This window comes from Helobdella robusta (assembly GCF_000326865.2).
Source record: "Helobdella robusta unplaced genomic scaffold HELROscaffold_1, whole genome shotgun sequence".
NCBI classification, from domain to species: Eukaryota; Metazoa; Annelida; class Clitellata; order Rhynchobdellida; family Glossiphoniidae; genus Helobdella; species Helobdella robusta.
Genome location: NW_008703570.1, coordinates 1,394,371 through 1,412,449, shown reverse-complemented (window position 1 = coordinate 1,412,449; position 18,079 = coordinate 1,394,371). Strand labels below are relative to the sequence as shown.

Below are 18,079 nucleotides of genomic sequence, written 5' to 3'. Positions count from 1 at the left end.
ACCGGCACACAGATTTGTAACCGGGTACTGTCAACATATTCAAATCGAATGACCTTAGGTACACACCTGTCTGACACGGTAAATTTTTTTTAATTTTGTCCTGCAGATACATTGGAACACGACCATTAAGCGCTTTATACATCAAAACTACAATCTTGTACATTGTTCTTTTATCGACTGTCAGCCAATGCAACCCTTTTGGTATAGGGGTCACATGATCATTCCACCGACCACCAACCACAACCTTTGCCGCACGATTTTGTATTGACTGCAAGATACAGAGGGATTTGTCAGGCAAACCATAAAGTAAATTACTGAAATAGTCATTCCTCGAGTGGACAAAGGCATGCACCAGAATCAGAAGTGTTGAAACGTTTAACGATCCACGAATTTGATTAATTCTTCTGATATGATACTCTTGACAACATCCTGATATGGTACTTAAATGTTAGATTTGAATCAAACACAACATCCAAGTTAGTTGCATTGTTACAAAAAAAAATTCACTGTAATTGAGTTCATCTCCAATCCTGCTAATTGCTGTCATGTTCTCACCAGTGAAAGTTTAGTTTTTATTTTGATTCAGTTTTAAACCATTCTGCGACATCCATAAATCAACAGCCGTCAGACATTCCACAAATTTAATCATCTTTATTCGAAACGAATCAGTTGGTGTTTTAACTGTTATGTATCTGAATATCAACGGCAAAGGCGTGGTATGAGCAGCCAAATGATTCGATAACATTAAATATCTCTGACGTGTATAACAAAAACAGCAGTGGGCTAAGAATCTATCTTTGTCAAATCTATCACAGTCAAACGCCAAGCTCATATCAAGGAAAGCCAGGAGTGATATCTTCTGTACATTAATTGCTGAAAAAAGATCAGAGAAAACTTGTATGAGCGCCGTATTAGTAGAATGATGCTTTCTAAAGTCAGACTGATGGACAGGCAGCAACCTGTTTATCTTTACATGATCAAGAATTTGTTTTGCTACCAATCGTTCAACAATCTTAGAAATAGAAATAAGATTAAACACTGGTCTTTAATTTCCGATCTTACCATGACACAGGTTGCTCTTCTTCAGAATAGGTCGGAAGATAGCTAGGAAATTTGCCACTCCTTAAACATAAATTAACCAAACCCGTTAGAATCGGAGCAAACAGACCAACATGTTTTAATGACATCGGTCGGAATTATATCCTGCTGACATGACTTCGCCGTTGAATTCTTAACTATCATTATAATATCATCATCATTAACCTCCAAAAATGTAGTAAATTTAATAAAAGAAGCAATTTTTTAAAATTCAGAATCGAAACAAGTATGTTTTAAGTTCTCTTTTGAACTGACCCAGTGATAATCCAGTTTGACGCATGCAACAAGGAAGAGCATTCTTAACAGATGGACCACTTACAGAGAAATTAAGCGAACCAATCTTTAGTTGGTCACAGTCGTGACCAACGTATTAGATTTCAAATCTACTACTTGATCTCAAAGCATAGTCACTCAACACCTCCTTTGTTTGCAAACATCTATCGGCCAAATATTTGGCTGCCAAATTGTTCAGACATCTAAAAACCATAACAGCAATTTTAAAAATAATTCTAATTCCAGCGACTGCCGGTAACAATCCTGGCGGACCTATTTTGAACTAATTGCAACATGGCTATTTCCTTTTTAGAAACACCATGCAAAAGACTATTGCAGTAGTCAAGACGTGAATAAATGAAAACGTGCATAAGAGCGCATAAAGTGTTCTTAGTTGAACACTATTTAATTAGTCTAAAACGACGAAACTGAAACATACACATGGTAGACACTTTTTTCACGTGATCACACATATTCAAATTGGTGTCGATAGTAAATCCAAGGACAGCTTAATTCCTGCAAAAGTCAATCACAGTGTCATCAATTTCAACTGAATTTAAGTCAGTCTGTGATAGTCTTTGCCACGTACCAACGGGGAGTAAGTTTGTTTTGGACTTATTCATTCGAATGCCATTTTGGTCCATCCAAACATCAATCTTAGAAAGACGGTTAACAAATCTTTCTTTTAAACCAACAACAAAACTAGGTGAAGTGCTGGCAACCAACTGAATGTCATCGGCTTATGCAAATGCCCTGAAAACAAATTCATTCACCACATTTAGTACATCAGCCGTGTAAGGCATAAACAAAAGTGGGCCCAGCACAGAACCCTGCGATATCCCAGATTGTAAAACATCACTATCAGACAAGACATTATTAAAACAAACCTGTTGAGACCGATTAAAAAGATATGACCCTAACCAATCTAACGCTGAACCACTAATATCATAACTAATAGAAAGACGACGAAGAAGAGTATCATGCTTAACGCAATCGAAGGCAGCACTCATATCAAGAAGAGCTAGTATAGAAATCTGTCCAGCATCTGAAGCCTAAATAATTCCAATGTTACTTTTAGTAACAACGTCTCAGTTAAATGGTGCTGCTTATAACCAGATTGATTAACCGGTAAAAGATTATTTGCGTTCAAATAACTTATAATTTGTTTAGCAACAATTTTTTCAATGATTTTAAAAATAAATGACAAAATCGACACCGATCTATAAGTGCTAACATTATTGATGTCCTGACCCGTTATTTTAAAAGCGGCATTACTATTGCATGTTTATACTTTGTCGGAAAAGTTCCACTAGACAAACTCAAATTAATTAGGCTTGTCAAAAATGATAGGAACAAATCAATGTGCTGCTTAAACACACGAGTCGGTAGCAAATCAAGCATACCTGTTTTATTCGAAGCATCCATGATTATGGTCTTAATATCTGATGAGGAGCAATTTAAATATCTAGAAAAACATGCCGGATAGTTAAAATTGCACAAAAAGTTAGATTGACCAAAACCATGTATAGATACTTTAATGTCAACAATTTTTTTTCTGAAAAAATCAAGAAAAGTATTGGAAGTGTGGTCTGTATTTTGAGAGGACAAATTACGTGATATGTCAGTATTAAATATATTACCTAATACTTTCCACAGCTTATTCGTGCTATTTTCATGAATAGTGGTAATGTTCTTCCAATATTCCCTACGTTTCTGAGCACAAAGCCTATTTTTATTTTTTAGTGCATTTATATACAATTTTTTATAAACATCATTCTTAGAAGATCGATATATTTACTCAAATTTCCTACTGCTTCGCTTACACTCTCGACAAACAGAATCGAACCAAGGCGCTGTTGGTACATGTCTCGATTCAATCTCATGTAATGGTGCAACCATATCAACAATGGAACGAATTTCACGTTCAAAAAAATCAACTGCTTCATCAACAGTTTTGAAATTAAAATTTTTTTTAAATATGTGTTTTTCAACTAAGGCTATAAACTTTTCATTATCAACACGAGACCATGAATGAACATGTTTTTTGGTTTTTATAATGGGGGGGAGGCTAAGCGACATACTCGCTTCAATAAAACTGTGGTCTGGAATGACACCACTAGACTGAACCGAACAACTTACAATTGATAAGTTGTCAGTAGGGACAACCAAGTCCAAAGTGCCACCCAATAAATGCGTAGGCTCACTGACGATGTTAGCCATATTTTAAATAATGTAAAAATTTCTTGTAATCGAATAGCATGCAAATCATAATGTTTTAAATAACATGATATATATATATATATATATATATATGTATATATATATATATATATATATATATATATATGTTGGTAATAGACCATAATTTTTACAATATTCTCTAAATTCTACCGAATGTTTGGCGTTAATATGTTTGTAGTTCGTTTTTTCGATTTTTCTCACTAAACTTTAAAATTTATAGAATATTGTAAAATATATATATATATATATTTATATATATATATATATTATATATATATATATATACATCTGATCTAAAATCTTAGTTACTGCATTCTCGTTGTTTACGTGAAGTGCTTCTACAATTTTAAGTTGAAAAGTATTCCTACTGCATAGCCATATCCTTGTGTTATTGTTGAGTAATTATTTTTAAATGATTTTTTATTGCACTTTTTTGTTAATCTTTCTGTCAATGTAGTGGGAGTGTATATCTGTTTTGCGTAGCTTGCTATCTGGATTATAGTAAGGTGCTTCCATCGTACAAATTTCAAGAAGCTTTTTTAGATGTTTTCTTTAATTTTTAGAAGTGCTAGTTTGTAGTTGTAAATTCCTTTTAAAATTATGTATTTCATAATTCATATAGGCTGGGGTTCTTATAGTACTTCCAAAAAAAATCTTTGATGGAATTTCCCTAGCACTTCGATATACCATGAGAAACAGTGGTAGTCGTTGATCACGGTCTTTTTGGTTTTCGTCAACTACCTTGGCCAAATGAAATGAAATGATCTTTTATTCAGCAACAATTCCAAATAAATGGAAAATAATTGTTAGGATGATTGAGACAAAACGCAAAGTCTATCGAGCCCGACGACCTTTCAAACGAGTTAATTTAAATAAAAGTAATTTTAAAAACTGAAACTGTTAAAATAAAATTCTAATAATTCAGCCATGGATATAGATATTTTAATATTTAAATAAAAAGCTAATGATAATTTAAAAAATATGAAAACAAATAAGATTTTTTATGAATGATTTCAAGATCATTTAAAATTTGTACAAAGATATGACATTGCAGATTAGGTTGTTTTATTGAAATTTTATTCCAGAATTCCAGAGTCGGAGACCCGAGCAACTAATATGGAAAAATAAAATGTTCCTTTTGCCGGTTTTAAAACAAGACAGTTTTGTTGTTGTGTTTTTCTGGCTTTTTTGTATTTGAAGTAATCAACGAATGCCTGCAGAAGAACGAAAATTCCTGTAATTCTTTTTGCTTGAAAGAGAAGACGAGATTTGATTGTGACGAAACATTTCTAAAATGTAATGAGTGAAGGCAGCTGTCTTAGAGCATTTTCACTGCCCTTTTCTTGAGTTGAAAAATTGCTTTGGTGTTGGGTTTAAACGTTGAAGCCCAAACTAAATTACAATAGTTAGCATGTGGCAGACATAATGCATTGTAGAGCAACGTACGATTTTTAGTGGAAAGATAAAATTTGTATTTGCTGATTAAGCCCAGGCCTCTGGCGAACTTTGAAGCAATATTTTTTATGTGAGGTACAAACGTTAAGGTACAAAACGTATAAACGTTTGTTGAGGTTCGTTGTATGAGCCATGATTTTGATTAATTTGTTGACTGTTTTTTGTAGAATGTATATGTACAATTGACGAAAAACATTTTGGGTCGATTTGTAGTGAGTGAAGCTGTTGTTGTTGAAGTTGACCACTATGATGGCTTTTAGTTCTTGGTCTCGGCGGCGGTACTCCAAGGATTTGTTGCGAAGGTTGCTGTTGAAGTTGATTTTCCATATTCAATGAGTGTTTGGTTAAAACTTTCTACCATCAAGTGGAGAAGAGTTGTTTTTATTTCTTTTTTAAATCCAGTAACTGACACAGCTCACTAAACAGTTGCGACTTGAAGTTTCAACCTTGGTCTGAATGCAGCTTCATGGAAACACAATACTGACTGATCCAGTTCATTACAATCTTTTCAGCGACCGTAAAAGCCTCCTGATTTGGTATCGGATACATTTTCGGCAACTTGTTAAAATAGTCTGCTACAAATAGAATGTAACGGTTTCCATCATTTGATTCAAGAAATGGTCCGGCAATGTTGATATCAATTCTTTCAAAGGACACACTAACATTATAAATTTGCATTTTTCCTCGTAACCTCTTTTAGGGACCTTTTACTGCAGCGCAAGTACTACATTTTCGACACAAACTTTCCACATCTTCTTGATATAATCTCTTACGTATTCTGTCAAGCGTCTTATTAACTTCAAGATGTCCTCATGATGAGCCACCATGTATTTTTTTTTAATTTTGGCGATCTTACTTTTAGGTGCTACAACCTGTATCCAATGTTTCGATCTATTTGTTAATTCCTATTTTGTTTAAGCAACCCATTTTCCAAATGCAAGAAATCCCACTGAGCCTAGTAACTTTTCAACGACGAACTGAACTTGGATATTTCTTGCCATTCAGTTTGCTGGCCTGATTTCTCGCATGCAGTGACATATTGCAAGTTTTTGTCTGCAGGCTGTGCGCTGGCTAGTTCATCCGGTGCCCACCCTGTATCTGCCGTTACCGTAATTTTGGTACATCTTCTATTTGAACTTTTTCTTTCAGTCGATTGCAGTATTTGCAACCTGGAAAACCAACCGACGAGAAAGAGCATCGGCATTGTTGTGGAAGGTTCCATTACGGTGGATAATTTTAAAGTCGTACATTTGTAATCGTTCCAAACATCATGCCACCTGTCCTTCTAGATCTTTGAAATTAAGCAACCATTTTAACGCAGTATGATCTGTTCAAAGAAAAATTTTTGTCCGTAGAGGTACTTTTGGAAGTGTTTTGTTGCCATCACTCTCGCTAGCAATTCTTTTCTGGTTACGCAGTAGTTACATTCCGGCGTTGTAAAACTTGCTGTAATAGGCCAAAAACTTTTCTTTTCCGTCAACATGTTGTGGCAAAACCGCTCCAATTCCACAATTACTTGTATCTGTATCTAGCACAAATGGTTAGATATGCTAACAAGGGAGGCTCCATACCATTCTCTTTTAATTCGTTCAAAAGCTGCTTCACACAAATCATTCCAATTAAACGCTTGATCATTTTTCGAGAGTTGATGTATTGGTCGTGCAACTTTTGCAAAATCCTTTTTGAAACGTCAGTAGTATGCAAATCCGAAAACACTGCGCAATTTTATTTTTCGAAGTTGGCCAATTTTTTAACATTGCTACTTTATTTGGATCTCTTTTCACTCCATCGGAAGATTTGACATGTCCCAAGTAATTCATTCCTTTCGCAAACAATTTACACTTTTTAACGTTCAGCTTAAGGTTTCCTGATTGTACGTTCTCGATATGCTGGTTGAACGACTTTCCTAAAACAATTATATCGTCTAGTAGACAAGACATGTTTTCCATGTGAGAACTCGTTCAAACGTGGCTGGAGCATTGCACAGTCCAAACGGCATTATTGTGAATTGCCTCAAACCCAATCCGATTAAAAATGCTGTTTTTTCGAGGTCGTTTTTCTCGATCTTTACTTGCAAATAACCGTTTTTCAAGTCTAACGTTGAAAACCAGTGTGAACCGGACAATGTTTCCATGATGTCGTCTATTTTCGGTAGTGGATAACTATCTTTTTCTGTCATTAAGCTTTCTGTAGTTTACACACGTCTTTTTTCTTTACTAGGACAACTGGTAAGGTCCAAGGACCAGTTGACGATTTGATGACACCTTTGTTATGCTTTGTAGTTATCATCTCTTTTACCTCTTTTTGTTTTGCTAGTTGAAAACGGTGTGGCACTTGTCTGACTGGCTTCGAGTCCTGAGTATCGATTCAAAATTTACAATATTGTCGTAAATGTCCTTTTTTACCACAATTCTAGCATTTTGGTGCACCATAATCCTGAGCCTTCTGTTCTAGAACCATCCTTTGACATGAACATTTTTCAAAAATTTGGCGTAGCTTCACGTCATATCTTTGATGTTTGCTTTGCTGACTGAAATGTAAGACTATATGTAACGACGTCTTTGAGGTTACGTTTGTTCTGTTTTATCTTGATTATCGTCATGGAGGTTGAGTTTGTCCTGTTTTTTCTTAATTATCGTATTCGGTTGAAAATACATCTGCAAAATCCGCTATCAAATTTCCGGCTTTTGAACCATCTCCCTGTTGCAAATCAAGTTCACCTAATAGATCTTCCGTTAGCTGTTTAAGGTTATCCTTATCAAATAGCCAACCATTATTCTGATGTTGAATATCCAAAGACATCACAATGTTTACAGATCGAAAAAAACCTATTTCATGGTCTTTTTTAATTGTGATAGAATGCTCTACGACATTCAACACTCGAACTGGAACAAAGCCATTTTCATTTGTTCGAATGCAAATTGCCTAGTTGAACAATATCAGAAACTTTTTTACAGACGGACGCTATTCCTCTGGTAGCTGTTCAAAGAATGAATTTATGAAATATTTTTTTTAGGTTAGGTGCTAGATCAGGAGTAAAATTGACCTCGTTGCTCCGGCTTCGATCGTGATTGTACATTGTTGTGAATCAACTTTGCCATCCAACCAAAAATCGTAATTACTTCAATGCAGCCTGAGGACTTTAATCATGGTACTGGGGGCGTCAATTTTACTAGTCAATTTCTGACCCGCGAAATTGGCTTTTATTAGTTTCTCGTCCCCTTGTTTGAAGCAGTCGGTCGTGACGCGAGGTCACCATCTAACCGTTTGTGCCATGTTGCTGCACAATGACGACAGTTATTGTTTCTGGAGCGTTGTTTACAATCTTGTTGTAAATGTCTTTTTTCCACGATTCTAGCATTTTTTTGCACCATAATCCTGACTTTTCTGTTCTAGAACCATCTTTTGACACAAACATTTTTTACAAATTTAGGGTAGCTTAACGTCTGTCTTTGATGTTTCTTTTGCTAACTCAAATGTAAAACTGTAGGCGACGGCGTCTTTGAGGCTACGTTTGTCTGCTAGTATGAGGGTTTGTATAAGATATAAATCTCGAACAGCCTTTACAAACGTTTTTAATGCAGTTTCTTCTCTGTGTTGTAGGGTATGACAGCAGTGTCAACCGTTCAATAACATCCTGTGCCAGCTGCTGTGTTGACTCCCAGGGTCAGTGCGGCCGTCCGGTTTCGTAACTGAGACCGATATATTTGCTTCATATGTTTTTCACCATAACGTAAATTTAACTAACCAACTAAATTCATAGTTACAATAGTTCTCAACTGGAATCGTTTGAAGAACTTCTGTAGCTGACCCTCGTAACGCTACCACAAGAGCTGTTGCCCGCTTTCTTTCATTCCAGACATAATTTTTTGCTGCAGTTTCAAACTGGGCTTTATAGATATTCTAAGAAGTTTCTCGGTTAAATGCTGGCGCTTTCAATGTCTTCACGGTCACGTGGCTTACAGGAGTGGAGTTTATTTCCTAGCTCTTGTTTAAGTTTATCCATTTCGCAAGATAGCCCGATAATTTCTTGTTCAAATTATTTTCAATTTTTGACGTGTTGTTTTTTATTTTTATCATCTGGTTTGCGTTGATTACGGCCGATTGCATCGAATTTTTCTTTGACTTTTCTCAATTGTTGTTCAATTTTGGCATCAATTTGATTTCTTGTTTGTTTTATTTCTATTGACAGTTGTTCCATTTTTGCATCAATTTGAACTTTCGTCTTTTATTTCTGTTGATATCGTTAAAAAATAGTGCCATCAATTCGGTGTTTGCTCCAGCATTTACAACTGCTTTGATTTGACATCCTGATAGCCGAACTCATGTGAATTCTCGTTTTCATTAACAAGAGCTTCCGTTAGGCGTGCTATCATCAAGAATCTTTTGTTTCCCCTAGTAGCAAGATTTAGGTTTTGTAACTCTTTTTTAAGTTGCACCAATTTAAGTTGATGTAGTTTTGTCATGTTGTAATTTTTGAACTATCGTTTTGTTTATTTACATATCAATGTCAGTGTTAATCAATTAATCAATATTTAACGTTTATAAATTTTACTAATAAAAGTTAATGTTCAAAATTAATGTTGCGCTAACGTATGAAAACACCAAACTAGGAAGAGCAGTGCGCAGGAGTGAGAAGAAGAAGAAGAAAACCTATCGTTTGGATAGGCTGGGCACGTGTTTTGTCCCTACCGGGAACTCAGCAGCAGCCCGATTACCTATCAGAATAGTTATCGCAGTTTCTTATATAGCCCGTACAAATCACTTCGTTAGCTCGTGGTGTTTTATTTATTATTGAAGATTGTGAGTTTTAATCGTTAGAATTTTTAATCCGACAATCTCTCCAACCAGCTCGTCGAGTGTGTGTTGGCGACGTGATGAATGAGGTTGAATTGCTAGGATTAATCCTGTGCTGTTGTATCGAAGAAAGATTCGCATTGGTGTGGGAACTCTCGTTGCTTGTTTCTTCGATCACGTCGGGGTCACCAATTTGTTGCGGTTGAGCTAATGTATGAAAACACCGAACCAGGAAGAGCAGTGCGCAGGAATGAAAAGAAGAAAAGAATAGATTTCGTTTGGATAGACTGGACACGTGTTTCGTACTTACCAGGGACTCATCAGCAGCTGAATACATATCAGATTCGTATCACAATTTTTCCTCAAATAGCCCGCACAAATCACTTCGTTAGCCCGTGGTATTTTCATTTTTTATCGAGGATTGTTAGTTTTAATTGTTAGGATTTGCAATCCGACACTATCAAAATAACGTTCAGAAACTATCGCTTTCCGGATCAAAATTCACTAACGCATATCGCAAATAAAATAACACTTTCGACGCAGAGTCAAATATCAAATATCGCTTTCGACACTAACCAATAGCTATTCGATATCTTGTACGCCTTTATATACTCGTCTTGCCGACGCTTCTCGAACGTCCTAGATATCTCGCTGTCAGAAGGTTCTATTCTCTTATAGAACTGTATGCGTTCGTAGCGACATTGGCGCCTCCAGCAAATATATTTGTGACGGTTATAACAATATGTATATAAAGTTTAGTATAGTTCTTCAGCTAGTATCCAAAATCAAATTTAATCAAAAGTAATTACTTAAAGCTAGTTTGGAATATTTGGATATGAAAGAGCAGACCAAGTTGCTAAATGCCAACTCATTCTAGTTTTATACTATACCTATATCAAGTTATGACATGAGATCTGTAATCCATTAATATATCACATTTATGTAGCAACAAAACATGTACGTACCAATCCAAAAGTTTTCTCGAGATTTCAACTCCCTCAGCAACCCTACAAAATCCCAAATCATCAACGACGATTAGCGATATCAAACAGTGTTATACAAGAATAAAATTGATTGTGAAAAATTAATTAACTCGTGGATATTCTAAAGAAGACCACCTCCATATTGGGATGTTTGTGAATTAAAATTAACCAACCATCATATTATCATAGAATGAGCAAAATTCAACACACATGAACAAATGCAACATCCCTGTTAATTTGTTAACCTTGTTCCAAGATCAAACAAACATACAGAAAAAGATAAACAGCTTTTGTGGTGAAGATGGCTGCTTTAAATCAATAGATGAAGATATGAAGAACATAAAAGATTATAGATAGTATATATGTAACATTGTAAGTGGTTCTGCATATGTCAGAGCTGCAACAATAATGACTTAATAAATTCAATAGAAACAGATCTTATTAACAGAAGGGTTCAGCAATTAAAGAAATTTGGCGTTAAAAGAACCTATCTTAGCTAAAACGCATAACAACAATAAATTCAATCGGTGCATTATTGATTCTCTTCAACAATTCCTTAATTTCAAAGTTCTTTTTCAAAATTTATTAAAAATATCTTAGTGAACGATGTTTCCATATTTTTTAACATTTTGTTTCAAGGATTTAATTTTTTTGGAAATTATTTTAGTAATTTTATTTTTGTTTCATTTGTTTTTTCTTACGCAGACATTTTTTTGTCTGTCAATTTCAGCTTCACGAAATAATGGCTTAATTGCTTTTAATATTTTTTAATTCGCAGAACATTTATATAAAAGCAGATCACACATATTTGCTACATGATATTTTACTGTACTTTCTAATCTATAGACACGGCATGTTTCAGAATTATTTTGTATTTTAAATTTATTTACTTATTTTCTATTTTAACCGTGGAGTGTAACAGCGGGTTCATCCTTTGGTTGATTTTAATAATTATTTTTATTAAAAAATTTGTCCGATCAATTTTTGGCAGAAACAAGACATACACAATTTTAATTTAAAAAACTATGCAATGTTAATAAATATTGTTGAATTTTATATAAAAAAAGTTTTGCTACATCTAAGCCTCGGTTGTAAACATTTTTTAAAAATCTGATAATTTAAGATCTGAGGTGATGGACGGTTTCCTGCTCGTTAACTTGACTTCATTGAGGCCAACAGATGGTCTCCGAGGCCGAGAAGGAGTCAGTGTGTTGTTGTGGGCATCTGATTTGGACATCTTTCCATTCGGAGACCTCATGATTTGTGGGTTCATTTCATTGAGTTTGGTTCGCTGTCCGAACATCAGAGTTGATAACGTTTCAGAGGAGTGCTGCTCGCCGGCAATGATATGCATTATAAGTACATGCACGCTGTCACAACCTGTTTGTGAATTTAAAGTTAGTTATTAAAATGGGAAACGATTACAAAAACCTGTCATAATTACTAAAGGAATCTTGAAGGATGTGCGTGAGTTTTGATGATCTGAATGGAATGTGAGATTGTTTTGAATTGAGAGCGTGCAGAACATCTCCGAGGCAGCTAAGAGTTTTGTTAACGTTTTGGTATTCTTTGAATCTATTTAAATCTTTCGGGTTTTTTTCTATCTTTTCCGAATCAGCCAAATCAACAATGTGGAGTTTTGCTGCAAAATTTAATTTATTTAACACTTAATATCAGTTTTTTATTGATATTATGTTAATTTTTGTTGTAATTAAAATTGTGTATGCTGATGATGCCAATTTTTGTACACATCATTATCTAGATGACCATCTCGTCCGAAGATTTCACAGAACTAAACTTTTGGGTGTAGTTATCACTAAAAATTTTCGCTAATACAAATTAGATATTTCATTGAAAGCGTTTTTTAAAATTTTTGATTTACTTATAATTTTCACGTTTTGAGGTTAATTCATGACGGGCTATATAAAAAGTGAACGATGCAATCAAACGACATAATAACTTTACTATCCCAATTTAACATTTGTCTAAAGATGCAAACGTGTCAGATTTAATTTCAACACAATGTTTAATGTTTCACCAACTTGTTATTGATTTTCTTTCATCTGAATTAGCACTAATGTATAAAATATGGATGAAGTGAGACACTGTGGTGGGAAAATTTTTCTTGAAAATCTGACCTTTTCTTAGTGCCTGCAATACACATTTTACGCTGCTAAAAACTGCAACATTAGCTAAAATAAAACACTAGTTACTTTTTTCATTTCTTCCAATGATGCTATTGGAATTTTTGTCAAATTGATCAGACTTAGTCCGCCATCGTTGTTCTGCTTTGCTTCCAGTTTGCATGACTTCAGATCTTCATGTTGAATATCTCTTTTGAAAGTTAAACAACAATATAACAACCATGTTCTGTGAACATATAAAAAACTACCTAAATATGTCGTTTTTCAATTCTACCAAACTGTAGTGCAAGGTGAACTGGTTGTTTAAATGGTCAAGCAAGTATACAACCGTTTTCATTAACAAACCGTCGCTAATAGTAGAACCCTTTAAACAGTACAGGTGAATAGTAAATTTTTTTAATATATTTAACAAATTTTAATAAAGTGGCAGAAACTTCTATCGTGAATGTCTTCCCAGACCCCGCTTCGCCGTAAGCAAAAATGTTCACGTTCACCCCGTCAAAACAGGACTTGAGAGTTGAGGTGAGATTTTCAAATACCTTCAATGATAACATAAATGCTACCAAAAAAATGTTACAGAACAAATATATACTCGCACATCTGATTAACTGAAGCAGCACAAAATTATGAAATGATCACATGGAAAGAAGGGACCAACTTCGTCGTTGGAAGAGCTGGCTGGATAGGCGTGATCTACGTCGAACATTTTAGTCCGATTGTTATGGATGATTTTAATTCTATTTGTTTGTTCAATGCTTACCACAGATGTTCCATCACATATTGATGGACAGATCCGACAGATGGTTTTGTTACCTGTTCGTAAATTTATAACAGACAGGTTTTATATTTTTTTTTTAATATTTTGTTTCATCTTTATCATTACAACAAAACATTTAATCCTACCTTTTAGATTAGCTGATTTTACTGGTGCGATTTCTGTCTTGTTAACTAAATCAATTATGTTGATGCCTTCTGAGCCAGATTCATAATTTTTTTCGCTACTGCTAGAAACTGAACATTCCACCTTTGAAGCTTCTTTAACATCGCATTCAACTTCGTTTCTTATATTTATCTGCTGTTGTTGTTGCTGTTGTTGTTGCTGTTGCGGCAAATTGTTTAAAAGACTGTTGGGCTTTACTTGTTGAATTTTTTTCGGTGTTGTTAAAACCCGCGAGTTTAAATTTTGTTTAAATAACGGCTGCGTCGGCGTTTTCTTTGCCGAAACTATTTGGCTGGGACCAGTTGATTTGTGATACTTTTGATATTCTATTAACTTTGACTCGGCCTGTCAATTTTCACAGTTTAATTTAATAAAAATATAAATGAAACAACTCTCGACTCGTTTACTTGTTTTAACTGCATAACGACCCACTGATGGAAACTTTTGTAGTCATTGAGAAAAACAAACATGCTGGTCTTCAGATCAATGATGCTCTCTTTTATGCTTGCATTTTTCTCCAAAAAACTTATGCATGGATTCGGAATTTTCTACAATAAAAATGGTTTAAATAAGATAATAATATATAAAGGTAATAATTTTTAACCATTTTTAAATTTAAGGAACATCTTAAGGATCAATGGCAGCGCAGAATGCATTTAAGCTGTTGAATCGTTTACAAAAAATGCAAAACTAGGCCACATGTTTTTATTTTCTATCGCTAGATGTTTTTAAATTGATATTTTATTGTTTATTAGAACATTTAACAGTGATGATTTCACTATTTGGCGTTCAATTTGGATATTAAATCGTTAAAAAAGATTATTTCTAAAATAGATTTTTAAATATAATAAACGTATAGTCATAACTGAAAAAACATATTGTAAGATATGAAACTTAACGCTTGTTCAAAATCCAAACAAATACAAAAAATTAGTTTTTCATTTTGAGTGTCTCTGGTATTAGTGATGAAAACTCTTTAAAACTTTTGATTTCGACTTATTCAACTTAACAAATTTTATAATTCAAATTTTGGCAAAAACAAAAACTAGCTAGAGCTTGGTAATACAAAAAAAGATAGAGAATTTTAATAGATATCTAAGTATGATAAAACGGGCAATAAAGAGCAAGGACAATATGGTCGTGTTGAAACTTTAAAAGGCACTAGTCCAAACCAATTTAGAGTACTGCATCCAGGTTTGGAATTCCAACTCACAAAAGGACAAAGTTGTGCTTGAAAAAATTCAAAAGAAGAGGACAACAAAAAATTATTGAAAGATGTCAGGGCATGCCATATGAAGATTGAGATCATGCATAAAAAGGTGGCAGAAAGACTGCGAAATTTTTTTATGCCAAGACTCACGGCAAAAATTTTCAAACAATACACAGGAGCAATCAAGCAGACAGCCATAGAGTTTTCAATGAATGGAACAATTTTAGAAGGGAGCTGGTAATTATTGAATACTAAAATTCAATATTTTTCTATAGACCAAGACAAAAAAGGGAAGACCGGGATATGGTATGCAGTCCGATGTAGGTATTGCATGATTTGATTTGCATATAGAGCCTCTCTCGAATAGAAACTATTTTTTTCATGGTAGGAGAGTTTGGATCATCTTAGTTCGATAACTACAATTTCAGTTATATTACTGTTTTTGTTGTTTTATAAAACAAAAACTAATACGATTTAATGTCTAATTTAATTAGTTTTCAAAAAGATAACCTGTTCTTTTCTTTTTAATAGGTTTTGCAGAATACTGAGCTGTTTTTTGACCAGCATTAGTTCATTATAGTGTTCGCAGCCGTCTTCACAGCGTGTCTTCTCTCCATAAAAATTGGGCGCTAGATGTGAGACAGGTGGCGTGTCGTTTGCTGGGTCGTGACCTGTCAAGCGTTAATCGTTAGTGGGATTTTTTTCCCGTTAAATTAAAAATTGTTATCTAATTAAAATCAATATAAGGAAATCATCAAGGAAAATCAAATATTAAAATGTTTTACAAAACTATTTTATAGAGTTAATAAAGTTTAATAAACGCTTTACTATTAGTAAATTAATTTTTGTGTGTCTGAAATTATTTTCAAGTAAAATATAAACAGTCTATATCGCTATTCGCCGTATAATTTTTTTTAAATTTAATAAAAATAAAAAATACCGTCAACGATTTAAATCAATTAAATCAAACTTATAAATTATTATTAACACATTTGTTATCCACCAGGGCGATTATTGTGCCCGATCAGTTGATGGAGACAATATTGTTGCAGGTTGCATCGGAGTTGCTTGCTCAAACATGCCTCACTATTGCTTCTCTTTAACATTTGAGCACCTCAAACTTTTCATAACATGGCTTATCGGACAATGTTTTGGATTGCCTTGATTACTATCTCACCAATCGTACGCAGTAAACAAGGATTGTAAATGTTTTGTTGGAACACAAAACATTGTCATGTGCATGGAGTACCTCCTGTGCCGATGTTGTGGCACTGTCGTCTTCAAGGTTATCTACAGTTGTAGTTTCAAAGCTTTTGCTTTCGCTACTTTCACACAAAATTTTTTTGAATGTTTAATCAAGAAATTTATTGATTTTTTATTCAAAGCTTCAGAATAGTCTCAAGATGAACCATGAAAAACATCAATTGCTTCTTATTAGCAATCGGCTACAGGTTTTTATATTCACTTGAATTCAATTTTGACGTCATATTTGGAGTTTTAACATCACATTTGAAGTTTTTGAAATGTTGTTAAATGAAATTTTATTTCAAGTAAAAGTTTTTGTATGTAACTCAAAAAACTTTTAATAATAAAAACTTCCTCCAACGTTCGCCGAATATTTTAAAATTGTCAACACCCTTAGACGTCAATTATCTGATGACCAACAATTCGAGAACAAATTTGTTGAATTTCGTGTTGTCTGTAGAGACCAAGGGTTTGAAATGAAATTTTAAATGAAGATTTCTCCTGCAATTAGACATCACTTGTCACGTTCAAAAAGAATTTAAAATTGTCTTGTTAACTTTTAAAGAGGGAAGAAATATATATAAAAAAGAGATACTATTTTATATAATTTTAATTTCTCATTACTTTTTGTTTGACATACGTTAATTTAACATTTGGGTTCAGGTGGCTGTGCTAGATGAGCTCTCTTTGCACTTCATCACAGTCATCCTGGCTTCATTTTTTTGGAGTAAAAAATTTTATGAAGCATTTTTTACCAATCATGAATATTTGTAATTTTTATATCAAAGAGTATGCGAGAGTTAGTGTAAAATTGTCCATAAGCGAAATTTTATTGAGGACTAAATCATGGTACAAACACACATGGTACAAACACACATAGACCCAGACTATAAAACAGTGTATCCTGGGTCCAGACTATATTGTATGCGTGCACGTGCCGTGCAGCATTCGAGCCTGCCAGACACCATGCTTCCTGCTTGTTAGAACTGCAGCGCTCACGTTTCATTTTCACAGCCAGAGCTAACTCGCTGACCTCATACATACAGTTTACAGTACAAGCAATTTGTTTGTAATATTGAAGAAGATTTTATATGCAAAGAACAAAAATCACTAAAAATAAAATTTTAAATTAACTAACCAGGAATCTCCGCTTTTATTCTCGATACTTTTTGTTGCATATCTTTTATCAATGTTTCCAAATTTTTAATTAGATTTCTCTTTTTGTGCAATGGAATTTCGTAAGAAATATTAGGTGACGACTCCGCAGGTGATGAGGGAGGAAACAACTGCGGTTGAATGTTGAGATAATTTTGTGACGTGAGAAGTGTTGCTGAGGCTTCATCGGAGTCGACGACGGTTTCCAACCTCCATATCGTGTAGTTGTCGAGGATCTGGTAGTACCCGATGTCTTCCGTGACCTCCATTTCGTTCTGTCTGCTGACTTTAGCCTGTTCTATCAGTTTTTAATCAACTTTTTTTAATAAATTTTTTACGTTATACAATTTTAAATCCAAATTTTTTATATAAAAATTTAAATTTCGAAAAAATGAAGAATAAAACAAATGTTAAAATAATTAATCCTAATAGTTATATTCATATTCTAAAATTTAATTCAATTAATTTTTAGAAGTTGAATAAAATGTTTCGTTTTATACATACTTCAGAAATGTTTATCATTCAGTATTCGAAGTTT

The 18,079-nt window shown here is 33.9% G+C and overlaps 2 protein-coding genes across 2 annotated transcripts; both read right to left on the bottom strand.

Annotated features, from left to right (window-relative positions):
- Window positions 1–11,949: 11,949 nt before the first annotated feature.
- Window positions 11,950–16,247, bottom strand: HELRODRAFT_158457 (hypothetical protein; the record flags this gene model as incomplete). Its single annotated transcript, XM_009010521.1, has 11 exons — window positions 11,950–12,227; window positions 12,292–12,489; window positions 12,890–12,998; window positions 13,061–13,181; window positions 13,240–13,355; window positions 13,426–13,530; window positions 13,650–13,804; window positions 13,895–14,276; window positions 14,339–14,479; window positions 15,652–15,812; window positions 16,145–16,247. The coding sequence occupies 11 exons, from the start codon at window positions 16,245–16,247 to the stop codon at window positions 11,950–11,952; spliced, it is 1,869 nt and encodes a 622-aa protein (XP_009008769.1).
- Window positions 16,248–16,790: 543 nt separating this feature from the next.
- On the bottom strand, window positions 16,791–17,810 carry HELRODRAFT_158456 (hypothetical protein; the record flags this gene model as incomplete). The annotated part of the gene is made up of 2 exons (XM_009010520.1): window positions 16,791–16,840; window positions 17,525–17,810. The coding sequence occupies 2 exons, from the start codon at window positions 17,808–17,810 to the stop codon at window positions 16,791–16,793; spliced, it is 336 nt and encodes a 111-aa protein (XP_009008768.1).
- Between the last annotated feature and the right edge of the window lie 269 nt (window positions 17,811–18,079).